General features: G+C 38.4%; 3 protein-coding genes and 1 long non-coding RNA gene across 6 annotated transcripts; 2 read left to right on the top strand and 2 right to left on the bottom strand.

The window, feature by feature from the left end:
* Positions 1-801: 801 nt before the first annotated feature.
* Positions 802-1,629, top strand: LOC117241405. Its single transcript, XM_033507341.1, has one exon. The coding sequence runs from the start codon at positions 802-804 to the stop codon at positions 1,627-1,629; it is 828 nt and encodes a 275-aa protein (XP_033363232.1).
* Positions 1,630-4,826: 3,197 nt separating this feature from the next.
* On the bottom strand, positions 4,827-6,415 carry LOC117241406. 2 transcript variants are annotated; one of them, XR_004494977.1, is made up of 2 exons: positions 5,782-6,415; positions 4,827-5,030 (listed from the first exon to the last, which is right to left on the bottom strand). It is a non-coding gene; the product is annotated as an uncharacterized LOC117241406 (long non-coding RNA). The 2 variants fall into 2 exon arrangements; XR_004494978.1 differs by having other exon boundaries at positions 4,827-5,027.
* Positions 6,416-10,703: 4,288 nt separating this feature from the next.
* On the bottom strand, positions 10,704-12,442 carry LOC117241408 (survival motor neuron protein-like). Of its 2 annotated transcripts, XM_033507344.1 has the most exons (6): positions 12,397-12,442; positions 12,025-12,207; positions 11,785-11,899; positions 11,100-11,397; positions 10,909-10,979; positions 10,704-10,840 (listed from the first exon to the last, which is right to left on the bottom strand). In XM_033507344.1, exons 1-6 carry the CDS (start codon positions 12,439-12,441, stop codon positions 10,782-10,784), a joined length of 771 nt encoding a protein of 256 aa, XP_033363235.1. In that variant the 5' UTR covers position 12,442; the 3' UTR covers positions 10,704-10,781. The 2 variants fall into 2 exon arrangements, with proteins under 2 accessions (XP_033363235.1, XP_033363236.1); XM_033507345.1 differs by lacking the exon at positions 10,909-10,979 and having other exon boundaries at positions 10,711-10,840.
* An 884-nt stretch (positions 12,443-13,326) lies between these two features.
* On the top strand, positions 13,327-15,127 carry LOC117241407 (adrenodoxin-like protein 2, mitochondrial). Its single transcript, XM_033507342.1, has 4 exons — positions 13,327-13,721; positions 14,137-14,249; positions 14,414-14,546; positions 14,914-15,127. Exons 1-4 carry the CDS (start codon positions 13,573-13,575, stop codon positions 15,002-15,004), a joined length of 486 nt encoding a protein of 161 aa, XP_033363233.1. The 5' UTR covers positions 13,327-13,572; the 3' UTR covers positions 15,005-15,127.
* Positions 15,128-17,883: the final 2,756 nt, after the last annotated feature.

Raw genomic sequence — 17,883 nt, 5'->3', positions numbered from 1 at the left:
CGCGGAGGTGCTGGCTGCGGCCAAGGACAGTGTCTCCCTGGCCGAGCTCGGCATCAACACGATGAGGATGCGGAAGACCATCACCGGAGGTGTCATCTTAGAGGTCCCTGAGGACCAGGGAAGGGGGAAGGCCGCAGCGCTCGCAGCACAGCCGACGCGGGCTCTGGACCCGAACGAGGTCCGCGTGGCGACCCCCTTCCGAGCCGCGGAGGCATGGGTGTCCCTGATAGACATAGCGGCCACCAAGGCGGAATTCCAGAACACCCTGGCGAGGGAGAGCGGCTGCAAGCCGGAGGGCATCCGGCTGGGAGAAAGCCGCCTCGCCCGCAACGGACTTGGCACCGTATGGATACGAGGCCCTGCCAGTGCAGTGAGGAAACTGGCCCAGGCTGGAAAGGTCGCCATAGGCTGGTCGACGGCGAAGGTCGAAGCCATCGAACGGAGACCGTTACAGTGCTACAGGTGCCTTGGGATAGGACACACGGGGAAGACCTGCACCGCCAAGGAGGACAAGGGGCACCTGTGCTTCAGATGCGGCGAACCAGGGCACCAGGCGAGAGCATGCACAACTGCGAGCCCTAAATGCCTGCTCTGCGAGGCGCTTGAAGCACCGTCGGTGCACAGGATGGGGGGACCGGCCTGCGCCCCCTCGAAGAAAGGAACGAAAGGAGCCGCCCGCGGATCCACGGCTGCAAGAGGCAGCGAGAAAGGCTCCCCGCCGCAAAGCGACCCTAAGCCCGCGAACAAGGAGGTAGGCACGGAGGAAGCCACGAACAAGGAAAGGCCATCAAGGAACTGAGAATGCGCATCCTCCAGACTAACCTGGGAAGGTCAAAGCGAGCACAAGACCTGTTCCACCAAACCATCCGGGAGAGCACGGTCGCCCTGGCGGTGGTGGCGGAACCATACAGAGTTCTGGATGGCCCGGAGTGGGTCGGAGACACGGACGGAATGGTTGCCGTCACCTGGACATCAACGCCCAGGGCGTTTGCCCACGGAACCCTGCTGGAACGCGGCAACGGGTACGCCGCGGTCGAGTGGGCAGGGATGATGGTAGTGAGGGTGTACGTGTCACCTAACAGCGGACGGGCAGCGTTCGAAGAATTCCTGGACGGAGTTGGCGACTGCGTCAGGCGACGACTCCCGCGACAAGTGCTCGTCCTGGGAGACTTCAATGCGCACTCCACGGAATGGGGGAACGCCAGGACCAACGCGCGCGGCCGCACGCTATCAAACTGGGCCGCGGGACTTGGTCTTCTGCTAGTGAACAGGGGCTCGACCAGTACCTGCGTGACGTGCAGAGGGAGCTCCATTGTTGACATAACATGGGCCTCCCCCGAGGCATTCAGGCGGATCTCAGGCTGGAGAGTGGCCGAAGGGGTCGAGACGCTGTCGGACCACCTCTACATATTCATGGAGGTGGACGCACCTGGACCTGGAATGCCGACGACAAACGACGGGCGCGGCCCGCCGAGGGGAAGGCACGCGCGCCCATCACCCAGATGGAAAATAAAGGAGGGGAACGAAGACCTACTCCGGGCGGCTGCTATAGCAACAGCTTGGAGCTGGGAGGCCTCGACAACGACGACCGAAGCAGACGTGGAAGAGGAGGCCGAGAACCTCCGCTAAGCCATGACAGCAATCTGCGACGCATCCATGCCACGAGCCACACCAGGCACGGTGCGAAGCAGAGCAGTTTACTGGTGGAACCCCGGCATCGCGGAACTGAGGACGAGATGTGTCCGGGCCCGAAGACAGTACCTAAGGGCCCGCCGCTGGCGACGACGCGACGAAGAAGAAGTCTCCTTGCGCTACCGGACGTGCCGCGCGCTACGGCGCTCGCTACAGAGGGAAATTAAAAAAGCGAAGGACCGTGCCTGGTCCGAACTGGTCGAGACAGTCGAGTCGGACCCATGGGGGAGACCATACAGGACGGTGACACGGAAACTGCGCGCGAAGGGCCCCCTGATAACGTCGGAAATGGAACCTGCACTGCTGACGCGGATCACCGGAACGCTCTTTCTCCCACAAGAAAACAGAGCGGCGGAACGGCCACGGGAAACGACACGACCGCTGGAATGGAGGGACGACTGGGAAGTCACAGAGGAGGAGATATGGGAGGCAACCAGAAGAATGACCGCCCGCAACGTGGCACCGGGCCCGGACGGAATCCCTGGCCGGATCTGGGGGGAAGTGATGGGGGTCATGGCCCCCAGACTCCGGCACCTCTTCACAAGATGCCTGAGGGAGGGAGTCTACCCCCGGGCGTGGCGGACAGCGAGGCTGGTCCTGCTCCATAAGGAGGGCCGACCGACGACCTCGCCGTCAGCGTACCGGCCGATGTGCCTACTGGACGAGGTCGGCAAACTACTCGAGAGGGTAGTCGCCGCCCGCTTGGAACGATACATAGCGGGCCAAGTGCCAGGTTTGCACGAAAGCCAGTACGGCTTCCGGAAGGGGCGCTCGACGATTGACGCGGTCAGACGCGTACGAGCGATTGCGGAGGACATGGTCTCCCGGAAAGGCGTGGCGCTGGCGATTTCCCTGGACATCGTCAACGCGTTCAACACCATGCCATGGGACAGGATAGTGACGGCCCTGGAGCACTTCGAGGTTCCCAACTACCTCGTCCGATTGATCCGGGCCTACCTCGACGACAGGTGGGTGTGTTACGCCAGTAAGGAAGGAGAGGAAAAGCGATCCGTCGAGGGTGGCGTCCCGCAGGGCTCGGTGCTGGGCCCCATGCTATGGAACGTTGCGTACGACGAGGTACTACGATGCCCGCTACCCCCAGGCGCGGCCATAGTATGCTATGCGGACGACACCCTAATCCTGGTCGAGAGTCGCGGCTGGCACGAGACGCTGCGCATTGGCGGAATCGCAACGGCCTGTGCGATCCGTGCCGTGAACGAACTGGGCCTGAGAGTCTCCCCTGCGAAGTCGGAGGCCACCTGGTTCTTTGACAGGAAGAGGCGAGGGACACCACCGCCCGGCCTATGCATAAACATGGCAGGTAAAACCGTCCGGGTGGGGTCACAGATGAAGTATCTGGGACTCACCATCGACAGCCAGTGGACGTTCGAGCCGCACTTCGACTCACTGATCCCGAAGGTGTCAGCGGCTGCCAATGCCCTGTGCGGCCTACTACCGAACATCGGCGGGGCCGGAGACGCGGTGCGCCGACTCTACGAGGGCGTCGTTCGGTTACGAGTGATGTACGGGGCCCCAGTATGGGCGGACGACCTGATGGCAAGCCGTCGCAGCATCCTGCTCCTGAGAAGGCTGCACAGAGTGACCGCCATCAGAATCATTAGGGGATACCGGACGGTGTCTCACGCGTCGGCGTCCACCCTAGCCGCGTCCCCCCCGTGGGAGCTGCGGGCGCTGGCGCTCAAAAAGAGATACACCCGCCGGAGAGAATGGCACCCGGGAGAAGACCCCACCGAGCAGGCGGCTCCAAACGACACAGGAACCGCCGAGGAGGACACATGGAACCCGTGGCGATCCCAACTGATTAACGGGAGAAGCGAACACCGAGGCGCGGATGCGGTCCTACCATACTGGGAGGCATGGAGGAGCCGCCACGGCCTCCCACTAACATTCAGGATGACACAAGTACTCCCCGGACACGGCGTGTTCGGCGAGTTCCTGAAGAGAATAAGGCGAGAGACGACAGGCACCTGCCACCACTGCGGAGAGGGCAGGGACACAGCGCAGCACACCCTGGAGCTCTGTCCGGCGTGGGAGCTGCCCCGCTACACCCTGCGGCACGCCATAGGAGAAACGTGGACCCCCTCAGCGATTGTGGAGGCGATGTTGAGAGGGTCACAGGAATACGAGGCCGTCCGCCTCTTCTGCGAGCGAGTTATGCTCGCGAAGGAGCGAGCGGAAAGGGAGAGAAAGAAAAACTCTCACCCCTGCAGGATAAGACGATGGAGAAGGATGGCAGTCAGACGACCCAGAGCCGCCCCGCCACCACCCCAACGGACTACGACCAGAAGAAGTGACAGCACTAGGGGCAACGACCTCCCCCTAACGCCCACTCAATAGCCGGCTCGAACAAGAGAACGAGAACAAGAGGCGAGAAGGGGATGCAACTGAAGTTAATTCATAAGAGGTTCCTGGAGCACCCCTGTCACGCGCATAAGATGGTCATCGTGGAGTTTTAGTCGGTAGGAGTCCGACACTACTCTGCTGTTACGCGATTATTGCAGCAGCGGAGTGTCCATGAGGATTTCTCCACGTACAAAAAAAAAAAAAGGCTACGTTCGCGGGTCGATCGAACACGTTCTGCGCCTTTCCTCGGCACCAGCGTCAAAACCACCCTCGACGAGCGCAACGCACTGGTGCACCTGCAATATTAACCACTGGTCTTTCCTTTTTCGCGCGATATTATATCAGCACCTATGATACCATTTCAAAGACCGCAATCAAAACATTAAATACCGCATTAAAGCCATACAATAATTCGCAATATTCATTCGTAAACGTTATTGTATATGTGCTTAATTAATCGTTATTATGTTTCGAATGATTTACTACCTCATATTCCATAAGCAGATATATGGTTCATTTTCACCTCAAGTACGATATAATTTGTAACAAATATTTATAATTCACAATGTAAAATATTTATAATTCATTGGAAATATTATTCTATCACGGTATAATGGTCAAATTTCACATAAATCACAAACATATGGTAGTCAGAAGCTATACTCACGACATGACAAATCATGATGATGTCATGAAAAATGGCGTCCGTCCATATATATTCAAACGCAACGAACAAGTTCGAACTTTTCGAGAATAAACGATTTGTTCGATAACATCTGTCGCGAGCTTCTCTTCCTTTAACGATAACAATTGACAACTAAAGCTCGAGAGGCTCGTAAGGATGAACAGCGACGAGTATCTAGAAGCTATGTACTCACCTGGGCAAGGAGACTCCAACACCAAGGACGTTGGAAGTTTCGAGAAGCGAAGATGGAAACTGAAGTAGCACGTCAGGTCAACTCTGGCAAAAACTGCTAAAGAAAGAAAAATCCAACTAATTTGTTTCCAACAATAAAATGAAATTAATTTGTTTCACAAATTATTAACTGGATATTATTCAAAAATTATTCAAAATTCGCTTGATTGATTCAGGGCCCGGGACACTTGGGTCATGCCATTTTGGTAATGGACGAAAATGGCAGAAGGAAGAACGACCGTTTTTTTCATATTTCTCTTTCCCCGGGAAACGAAAGAATGCCCGAGCACCTTGTTTCATTTCTTCTCGACATCAATTTCAATCTTTTTAAACGAAATATAATCTGAACGATGAAAAGTTCATTCAAATAATGCTCCGCGCCAGACACTCACGAAAATTAAGAAGAAACACGGAAAATTCGCGAATAAAACGGATTTCTTTGTCCCAGTGAGATAATAAATCTCGTACACGTATTGGTTTTTAAAATCAATATATCCACCAATGTGCACTCGTTTAACAAGGGTGATGGAACGTGCCAAAAATCTCTCAAGAGGGTCTTGGCAACGGAAGAGTCGAAAATGTCACAATTATGAATGAAAAATTCGAATAGTTGCTGATTTTACAGTCGAAACCGATAAAGAACTCCAGATATTCCCCCAATTAATTTACAATAAATTCGCGAAAATGATCGATTGCTGACGTCATTGTATTCTAGAAAGATTGTAAAACGATAAGAATTTATTGAAAAAACTTATATTCGATGATAACACTTCTAATAAGAGTACTAAGAGGAGCGATTCTGTACTCACCTTCCTGCCTCGAAGTACCGAACGCAATTAACCGTCCGCCCAGGATGGAACCGTTCGGAACTTTTGTAAGTCACTGCACGGCCGCTGCTTATGGTGGAAATGTAATAAATATAAGTACAGAGCGCGTGAGCGAACTAAAAACGCGATAGAGAAGTAGAGAGAGGATGTTCCGTCCTTGTCTAATGACGCGCACTTGTACAGGAAATATGTAACAGCGGTATACGAGCAGCGTCAGTGTCCACTAGTGTGCATGCCTGATTAAACAAGGACAGGAAGTATCTATACATGGTGTTCTCTTTCTATTTCCATGTTGCATCCATCTTACTATACAGTACACACACTCAGCTATTCTATCATTATATTTGTGCGTTGCTTATGTGTGAACCAAACATTTCCATGACAACAAATCGTTTGTCTCTTGTTTGATGCTCGGTTTTCAACGGAGTTAAAAGAATTTTTTAAGAGAAACGTAATGGACGGGTTGTTTTTAAAGTAATAAACGGAAATTCTCGTATCCATTGAGAAACGATAGGCGATTTGAAAGTGTCACTATGAACGGTGATTTATCGATGCAAGGTAGTATGAATAAGATATTTTATAATCTGCGAAAAAAGGTAAGGAATATTCTAGATTTTAGATTTTAGATTTTAGATTTTAGATTTTAGAATTTAGAATTTCCACGTCACAGACGAGTGTGTTTTGTTATTTGATTTGTAATATTGCTGCAGTTCTCTTAATAGCTGTTCGTTTCATGCGATACTCGCACATAGTATCTATGACTTTTGCTTCTAACAATTTTTATAATTAGGCTGTATCAAATATTTTTAACGTTCGCGTTTCATGAAAAATCATGTGTAACTCGTTGAATTCGCAAATGTAACAAAAAATTACATGAAAAACCTTATATTATTGTAATGAAAAAATAATTATATTAGGAGGAGAGTCGTATTTCGGAACGTCATCGGAACATATTATACCTTGTATGTGATTATTTGGAACACAATGGGTGAGTATATTATAATTAAAATATATTCCTAGTTCCAATTCTTTTGAATAGTGTCAGTGACCAATCGAAATAGAAATCAGTGGACATCATGGAAAGAGAAGGCGAAACCAAATTTGAAAATTCGACATCGGTAATTCAGTAGTTAAGAATAACTCAATCGATAATGTAGATTAACTAGTTATAAACAAATATATGAAGTATAAATTCAAATTATTCTTATCCATCTAAAAATTGGAAATTAAAAAGCAGAAGACAAGAAATTATCTTCGAGAATTTATATAGTAAATACATTCTTTTGCCTGTCTTACCTAGAGATAAAACAGTTGTTTGATGGTTATCTTATAGTGTTCAGTCATTGCGAAAAATATTTTTAATCAGTTAAAAACTATAATTAATTAAAAACTACATTTTTTTAGGTATATAGACGTTAGCGATGTATTATTCCGGGAAGCTCGTCTATCTCCCGAACATCGGGTTTGCGACAACATCGATTTGGAAATTATCGTTGCAGAGTATGAAAATTATTACGAGATGAAATTTCAAAAATATCCCATATTGTGTAAGAAAATAACTGGAAGGGAAATGACGAGGGAAGTGACAAATGCAAGCAAAACGTAAGAATTTAAATTATTTAACGATATTAAACGGTATTCAACGTATTCAACGTATCGTATTCAACGTATCGTATTCAACGTATCGTATTCAACGTATCGTATTCAACGTATCGTATTCAACGTATCGTATTACAATATGATCCAGTGTTTGTAGAAGTATTGAGACAAAAGCCAAATCTGTTAGTAAACAAGCGAGAAGTGAGCCTGTGAAAGAGACGAATCTACAGCAGAAGATAACTGATGACAATACGAATCATATTAATCTCGCAATGACAGTGACGTCAATATTCCCCAATGAGAGTGATGGACGTTCATCAGAAGAGCTATTTAACGTCCCAATGGAACAATCCATGCAATCGAAGATATTGAAATGCATTGAAAAGCTTTATTCAGATAATCCGGAATTACGAGGCTGAGGACATCTCATGCGTAAGTTATTTTCGATTAATATACGTATCGTAAAGCTTTTAAACGATAAAATTCCCGTCGATAAACCGTCCAACGTATATCGACGATGACGTGATTTCAGTAACGCTTGAAATATCAAATTACGTAACACTTACTTAATATAGAGAAGACGCCATTTTATCTTTGTATCGTCACAGGAGATCATAGTAAACAAATTAAATGTACATTGGGATGACGTTATAGGCCTAGAGGAATGTAAAACCGCTGTTAAGGAGGCCGTTGTGTATCCCCTTAAGTATCCTATCTTTTTTGATGGCCCGTTTTCCCCCTGGAAAGGTATTTTGCTGTACGGCCCACCTGGTACAGGTAAGATACTCGTATTCTTTTCATTTCTGTACGTGTTTACAAGAAATATACAAAACAGGGAAAACGAAGTTAGCGAAGGCAGTCGCGACAGAATGCCATTGCACCTTTTTTAACATAACTGCCAGCTCATTGGTCAGCAAATGGAGAGGCGATTCCGAGAAGTATATACGTGTAAGTTGCTTTGTCTATGTAAGTTTCTTTGTTCCTTTGTCTATGAAGGAGAGATTCTAGGTATAAAAAGATTTGATTTTATTTTTCGCCATTTATATACAAATAGAATAGTTGTTTGGAAAACGAAATGATATCATATTCGTGATGAGGCCATGAATTTAAGGAATTTCGAATATAATATTTAATGAATAATACATTTGTTAAACTGAACAGGTTTTATTTGAACTTGCCTATAGTCATTCGCCTACAATTATTTTTATCGACGAGATTGACTGGATCGCCACAAATAAAGGAGACTGTATATTGTCTGAACCTGCAAAGAGATTCAGATCAGAACTTCTTTCTAGATTGGATGGATTAGTGTCTAATGAGAATTCTAATGTAGTTCTTCTGGCTACAACTAATTCCCCTTGGTACGTATATCACGTTATTTCAATGTTTTCTAAGTAGAAAATATCGTAATATTTCTCCAAATTCCAAATATGTTATTGTGTTGTTTGAAGTATTCCTTCATTATTATTAGTATAATAGAACGATAATATTTATTGTAAATATGTTATTAGGGGCATTGATGCAGCTTTACTCAGGCGTCTCGAAAAGCAAATATACGTATCATTACCCAATGAAGTTGCTCGACTTGGTGTATTCAAATTATACCTTAGCAACCACTTATTATAAAATACAGATATTGTAAACCACATAGTAAAATGTACTGAAAGATATTCTTGTGCAGATATAAAATTGCTTTGTAAGCAAGCGTGACTACTAGAAATAAGCCCGATATGGAGCAGACTTGAAAAGAAAGAAACACCTGTTACCACTTTGAAATATGAATTAAAAAGTTATGAAATATTAGCAAAATTGTTAAAAAAAATGTCACCTACAGTTATGCAAATAGATAAATATGATACGTGGAACAAATAAATACGCAATCGTAAGGACAGATATTGAAAAATATAAATAAATGGATTATCGTTCGAGAAATCATTCGCATGTGTGTGTGCATGTGTGTATGCGCGCATGTGCGTGTGCGCGCATGTGTGTCATGTGTGTCATGTGTGTCATGTGTGTGCGTGTGTGTGCGCGCACGCGCTATAGGCTAAGTTTAAAATGTTCGGTTGTATTATATCCTTGTATTATATATGTCGGAGATGAAAGGAAAACCGGAGCCTTCCCTTTGCAATTTTGAGGAAGTCTTCTAATGCTTTAGCCTAGATTTTATCATAGCTGTAATTAAGCAATTGTCATTTGTAATTGTTTGATATTTGTGAAAACGAAAGTGGGTCCGAGGTGACAACTGGCCGCCGAACGTAGTCACGGTCACGGGATAAACGTTTTGCCTGACGAAGGTGTGGATCGGTTGTATTGTTCTCCCTAGAAATCACATAGAATTGTACTTTCGAGATGTCGATATAATGGGACACACGTTGTATTAGGAATCAATCTCCAGACAGAAACTGCCTAGTAACGGCGTTTGAATCTTTCTCGATGTTTCCAAAGAGTATACAACAAACTTTTGACAGAAATTGCCTAGCAACAACGATTGGAACCTTCTCGATGTTTCCAGCGAGCATATAACAAACAAATGCAGTCGTATAGCGAAAAAGATTTTCATCAGATATTCATTCGTGTGATCGCCTTGGAAAGTGATACATCGAGCAATTTACCGAGTGTCTCAGCAATTGTATTTTGTGTTTAAAATTATTCTACACATAGTAAAGAGTTATCCCGTTGACCGTGGATTCGTTTGAACCCCGGAACATTGTTAATAGCGTTAATTAAATTCATTATTCGTGAAACCTATCAATCGTTAATCTCATTATACGTTAAATTCATTATTCGTAAGACATATTATTCGTTCCTCTTATTGTTCGTTAAACCTATTAATCTTTAATCTAATTATTAGTTAAACTTATCGTTTGTTAATCTTATTATTTATTAAACTCATTATTCATAATATTTTGTAAAATCTTGTTTATTCGCGTAAATATATTCTGTTTCGTAAAACAATGGCTAATTATTCGTTCCTCTTATTGTTCGTTAAACTTATTAATCTTTAATCTAATTATTAGTTAAACTTATCGTTTGTTAATCTTATTATTTATTAAACTCATTATTCATAATATTTTGTAAAATCTTGTTTATTCGCGTAAATATATTCTCTGTTTCGTAAAACAATGGCTAATCCAAACGAAGGATCATTACGCGCCTTAAATCCTAATGATAACCCGACATATATATGTGAGTGTATTTTATCAAAAATATGTTTTTTATGTTTTCTTATCTTAGTAATTATTTTTAAAAAAGTCTTAAAGTCTTATATGAAAATAAAGCTGTTCTTTATTTCAAATAATTGAAGTAAATAAATACAATGAGTTTTATATTTTATTATATCTTATATTATCGTTATATTGTTATTGAAAAAATTGATATAATCAACAGTTCTTCCTGTTCTCTTGATTGTTTCTTGCTTGTTTCAAACCATGATAATAACCTACAAAAGAAATAACATAGTCCATTGAAAATTTAATATACAATAAAATACTTATATGAAATAATTACCTGTGTGAAAACCACTAATATACCATGACATCAACATACTTGAAAGTGCGTCTATATCATTATCTGGTAATCTAGTACATTTTATTAAAATTTCGTATTTTTTTTCCAAATAAAATGTTAAACTTATTCCAAATTACTTATTAATATTAGAAGTATTCAGCATTCCATTAGAATTTTTAAATTGTACTTACTTGGCCATTAATTGTGGTGGTAAAGGAGGTGCAGGTGGCATTATATCAGTCATCGAATTGAAAGATGGTCCCGGTATGAAGTGATGTTTATACGCATTTGCTTCTTCAGAGTCACAATCCATTTTTTCTACATTATATTTTTTCGAATTTACATTTGTAGAAAAATTAGTCTCACAAGTCTCGTCGTTCTCTTCATTGAATTTCTCTTCCAAAGCTTTCTTTTGTTGTGCTATTTGACTTTGCAAACCTTCTGATTCTAAAAGAGAACTCAACTCGACTTTCTCTGTATTACCATAGCCTAAACACAGAGTAAAAGAAATTTTTGTCATTTAATAGAATGACTGAGTGCCATTCAGTTACTGTCCTTACAGGCAATGTATTAGAATTTCCCGTGCATAAATGTATATGTATAAATGTTTGCCTTGATATATGTAGTAATAATCACTCGTCTAATGAGGAGAATTATATTCCAAGCAGCTAATAATGAACAATAAGTAACATGCATGTTTATGGTTCATGACCCTATATCCCACGGGTCTCCCCATAGACATTGACAGGTACTCCTGCCCAGTTAAGGACCTGCTGAATGACACTGTGATAGACTATGCGAAAGCCTTTACTTCATATATATATGTATTTTTAGTACATTTCTTAATTGACATAACCATCATGCTAAAGGTATTACCTACAAATTTTACAACACACGTGCCATTGTTTTCGTAAATTTTTGATATTATAGCTTCATAAATTTCTCCATCCTCTGAGTATATTGCACGATAAGGTGCTCCTATGATCCATTTCTATAGAGAAATGATGTGTATACAAATAAATATAAGTAAATAGCAAAATAAAATAATTTGCTTCTTAATCAATATATTTAATAATATTCTGTATCAAATTTGTAATATTCTATCAAAATCACAACCTTGTGTAATTTACTTGCGTGTTTAGGCTGCTTAAGATTTTGTAGGTTTTCTTTCGGTTGAGAATTTCCAACATCCATTCCCATTCGCTTGATAACTTCTTCTTTTGCTAAATTTATTGCTTTATCATATGGTTCTATTAATGCACTATCATCCCAAACATTATCATTGGCTGCGTCTGTATCCTTTTGAGATAGCAAATTATACGTTATTAATATTGATACAAGTATTTTATTATCAAACTATTGCAAATTATCATATATGTCATTTTTCAAAAATTGACTAAAAGATAATGGATACTGTTAATTACTATTATGCTAAGATCTTGTACTAAAATAATGTTAAAACCATTACGTTTCCATTACCATACATACGTTTCCATTTCCTCGTATAAAAGGAACATTCATATCATCTGCCATTTTAAAATAACATCATTTAAATATTGAATTTGCTTCTGAAATATTAATTTGTCTCATTTCTTTAACTCTAACACATTGTAAACAATGATGACATTATACCAACTATAATACTAAAAATCTATTCCCCATTCATTCGAACGATTATTGAAGCAAGGTTAACATTGAATGTTCCCAAACTTCAATAACTGTATTTTACTTTCTTTACAATATCTAACAATATATTAGCATACTATAAAAAAATATTGTATGCACAAGAAACTGTTTATAGCGAAATAGCAAAAGAATTAATCACATATTATAACTAAAACGAGATTGTTAAGTAGATTATATTATACTGCATATGCGTTAGTGTTTCAGCTGGTAAATATAGTTTTTATATCTGAAGATAAATAAGATTTAATTCTATAAAATTGCATAATGAATTATACATCTATCTATTACTATTCGTATTTCCCCTTAGTTGTATGTTGTCAATAGCATCAATCACGAACATATAAATAAATATAGAAGAAACCGTTCGGAAATGGAAAGGGAAAAATGAACATGGAAGACAAGAAAGTTTTCTTCAGGTTTAGCGTATGCGTGATACGCTTTGAATGTCTCAGATAAAGATAAAGATACTCTGCTCATTTCTATTTGTTCCGCAGAACGAGAAATTTGTTGTCTTTCATATTGGTTTTTACGATTCAATTTTTGGGCAGTTTTCCCTAGCGAGTGTCGGTCCCTGTTTGATATAACCAGACCGTAATTTATATAGATATGTATTATAGATATATATTTGTAAAACTGAAATCAGATGAAATAAATGTTGCCTGAGGTTTTAAACGTTTAATAAAAACAATATTTCATTTGGAAAAAATGTAAGATATGTAAAATTACACATTGATCATTTTGCTGGTCTTGTATCATAAAACGTGTGGCCCGAAGAGCACGTGTCCGGTAGAGATACGTCACTTGTGTTAGGAATCGTTTTATAACCTATCACAGTAAAGGAACGTCCCAGTATAGCAGCCGAAGAATGCCGTGGAAGTTTTTGTACAAAGTACAATTGATCTACAATTGATATTTTCCGCAATACTTATCTGGTGTTCGGTCAGGGTGTCCTATACTCATGATATTTATGACAGTGGAATGGCGTTAGTAAATCAATTACAAAAATTTTCGAGATCAATTCTCGGTATTGCATCAAATTATTCAAAATATACAAGCAACACAACGTTGCCCTTTTTGCAGGCAACAAGAGGAATATCGACCACGCAACCACTTTCAGAAAAACAAGAGTAAGTGATACAAATTTTCTTGTGCTTTCCTTCTTTTTTTAATAGAATTTCAGTACTTACCTTCCAATATAAAATTGGTGTCAAAATAATAATGCTAATAATAATGTCTAAGAAATTTTTCTCTTTGTAGGAGTATAACATCTAGAAAAATAACATAGTATTAATAGAATAGTATTAATAAGAACAACATTGACAGTGAACAACTAAAAATATAACACTGTTATAAATATATGATATACGAATTTTATTTATGTATTATTAAGACAAGTATATCTTATTTTTAAATTATTTCTATTATCATAAGTGATACATATAATTAAGGTATAATTAAGAGAAGATTAATTGAAGAAACACAAAAAATAAAGAAAATAATTATATTGAGATAATTTTTATCTTTCATAAATATTATTTTCAGAGTAAATATAACGTTTGTTAAAGCAAGTGGAGAGAGAATCAAAGCAAAAGGGAAAGTTGGAGATACTATATTAGACATAGTAGTAAATAATGAAATTGATTTAGATGGATATGGTATGTTTTAAAGAAGCATAATTTACTTAATTTAAAATAAATAATTTTGAGGTAGAAAATATTTGAAAATTTTCATTTTTATCAAGTTTAATATTCTTATTATTTTTAACTTTTGATACTTTATTATATAAGTATGTTGTAATCTTAAAATATAATTGATATAGGTGCTTGTGAAGGAACATTAACTTGTAGTACGTGCCATTTAATATTTTCGAAAGAAGTTTATGATGCACTTCCTGACAAACCAACAGATGAAGAATTAGACATGTTGGATTTAGCATATGAATTAACAGATACGTTAGTTCATAATAATCAGTATCAAATCATTCGCATTATTAATTCTATTACCTTTTAATATTTTATAAAGTGAATTTTTCTATTTAAATTTATGTAAAAACAGGTTAGTATTGGGTATTTCGAAATCTGCATCTCAATGTAGAATTTCAAATCGCTATCTCTGAATACTACGAAACTGAAATTATAATAAATTTTCATAGTTTTTTATTTATGACCCTATAATCATTACAAATCTATGTTGGAATTAGCATATTTACAATGTTGATTTTCAAATGGATAAATAGAAATCTTATTGTGTATTAGTATTAATTTGTATAGCAATAAATATATTTATTGACATATTCAGTTATATAATATTTAATTTCAGGTCACGGCTAGGCTGTCAAATAGTAATGTCTAAGGAACTAGATGGAATTGAGGTAAGAGTTCCATCAACAATTAATGATGCAAGAGCATAACTGAAATTATCTATAGGTTTTTGAAAATTTGTATACAATGTTACACATCTCTTGTTAAAAAACCCTTGTTATAATTATTAAAATATTGGTATTAAAAAAATATAATAAAGAATCTTGTGTTTAAATGTGAAGCTTATATATATATACATACGTTATAGTATAATTGCAATTTTGATATTTGTACATTGCCATTGTAAAAAGCTTATCCAATTATGAAGAAAATATATCTTTTATTTTTAATATACAGGGTGTCAATTTTAAAACGTTCATCTAAATTATTTTCGTTACTATTAAAGATAAGAAGAAATTACTAAGGAAGACTTAAATGGTTTTAAGATGTGTACTTGGTTATGATAAAAAAGGCTCTTGTGGAATAAATTTTACAATTTCTGAAAGATTAGATAAAAGCTTAGAACCTAAAAAATAATTTGAAATTAATTTCGTTTAGATATACTGTTTGATTTCTTAGCTATGGGCAAGTTTAAAAGATCATCAAACTCATGGTCAACAAAACAACAGAAATGTACATGCAATGCTTTTTCGTTTCACAACAAGTTACCTGACACTATCATCATTTTCGTGGCACATGCAACATTATCGATTCAGTATAGTAATGTTTTGGATTAAAACAAATGTCTCGACATTGGAGCAAAATATTTCAACCTTTAAGGACTAAAATTAAAACTTATGAGTTTGTTTATAATTTTAATAGATTTTATTAATATTGTGTTTACTGGTTTATTAATTACAAGAAAGTTTGTAAAAGACTGAAGTTTTACGTAAAAAGTACAAATATTCTTTCAACAAAATTAGTCAAATCACATCATTATTTATACATATTGTATATAAATAAAATATGCGGATATATTACTTTACCCTAGAATTAAAATTCAATAATATTGAAGAATCTTATTTATTCAGATTTTGTACATTATCGCTTCTAACCTCGGATAATAGAACAACAAATTAAATATTTTTAAACAAAAAAACTTTGTTCCTTTGTTTGATTTCCCTTGCTCGCGTTTCTTAACTACTTAGATATAAAATACTTACGTTTTCGAAAATTCATACTTCACAAGCTACTAAACGCTTTATCTGTTCAGAATAATTTATTGTTTTCTTAACTAGGTACATACCAAATACATCTATTAAGTTGGTATTTCTCATAATTACCAGTACATAAAGCTAAAACACTTTTGTACTATGCTTGTTATACATGGATCTAACAAATAATTTAACTTGTGTATTGTCGTTTGTATATTTTGTTACGTGTAAAATATTCTATTTCTACACTACTTACAAGTTCGATAAAGTGTACATTACACATCGTGAAATTTACATATTTTCACTTGGTTACCCTGCCCAATTCGAATATAATTCAGAACGTATGTGCTATATTTATATATTCTGCATTTGTTTTGTATATTATGTACACTGATCTGATCTTTGTAAACGCGAGTTTTACGATATTAATGAGAAATTTGCTAATTTAATGGAAGTTGTTAATTTTTTCTGGCACGTTTCACGTTAGCAGACATGTTTCTTAAGTTACAGTCGAAAAGTGTTTTTATGTAAAAGAATAGGAATGATCAAGTTATTTTAAGATGACAAGATATTTCACGTCTTCTATTTAAATATAGCGTTAAATTTTAATTCCGTCAATTCGTATATACTCATACATCGAATTTCCTTTTCTCATGTCATTTCTTTTTTCTTTCATTTACACATTTAATTACAAAGATAAAGTGTAAGTACGTACCTCATAAAATTAATATCAAATGTCGCAAAATATACAAAAGTAAACTAAGAAGAGGGGTACATATTATTACACAAACTGTCGTTCATATTGCATATGTACATATGCAGTATAAAAACAATACTTTTTAGTCTTTAATCTCTTGTTTAAATAATCCTAATATCTAAATTTGTATCGGTCATTGATTCGATATAACTGCGTTTATTGGAAGTAATTAAGCTATAGCCTGCGCACAAGAGAAGAAGGAACAAACACGTATAGTATACACGCTTAAATAACAAAATTAAGTCAGTTTACGTTCAATGTGAACTTGATCAAAGTTCCAGTCTCGAATTATAGAGTTTCTTACTATCAGTTTACAAAATTCGATATTACGATTATGTACCGTATTTGAAAAACATAAAATGCTTTGTTCAATTTTAAATAAAACTAATATTTACCAAAGCGAATACGAAAAAAATGTTATCATCAAACTCAATTTTCAATTATCAAACTTAATCCAGCACAAATACAAATGTTATTCGTGCTTTTTTACTTTTACTACTTTTCAACTCTCTATAGTTCGAGATTTGAGTTCCGCTAACTTTCTTTCTACTGCGCATGCGCAACAGGAAAACTTGAATTACACGTAATAGTCAAAAATTCGAAAATCTTATCCTTTCGTGGCAGCGAAAGTAACCTAGGATTAGAGGTTCCATAACATTAATAATAATAAGGCAATAATATTAATATTAATAATAATGTAATCGAGTACTACTAACAATATTAATAATAATAATAATAGTATGGTAATGGCAAGATACACGCGGGTATAAATTAATCATTCCTTTCGTAATATCTACGACGTCTTCGGGATATTCTTTAGAAATTACTTTATTTCTGGTCAATATTCATTAACGAGCAACTTTTCTCTCTGTTTCTTATCACGATTTTTTTCACTTCATCACAATTGTACCGTTAGAAATTATTCAAAACATTGTTAAAATGTCCATGAAATATATGCAATTGCCGAGTAATGAAGTTATCACTGAATAAGCGAGTAATGAAGTTGCAGTTTCACTGAATAAAAGTGAAATCTCCAATGCGTGTGCTCAAATATATAAGTTAAAAAAAGATTGGTACA

The sequence above is a fragment of the Bombus vosnesenskii genome, unplaced genomic scaffold, assembly GCF_011952255.1.
Source record: "Bombus vosnesenskii isolate JDL3184/JDL3185 unplaced genomic scaffold, Bvos_JDL3184-5_v1.1 scf7180000015817, whole genome shotgun sequence".
Taxonomy (NCBI): domain Eukaryota; kingdom Metazoa; phylum Arthropoda; class Insecta; order Hymenoptera; family Apidae; genus Bombus; species Bombus vosnesenskii.
The sequence above is the reverse complement of the archived record's forward strand: the minus strand, read 5'-3'. Positions and strand labels throughout refer to the sequence as shown.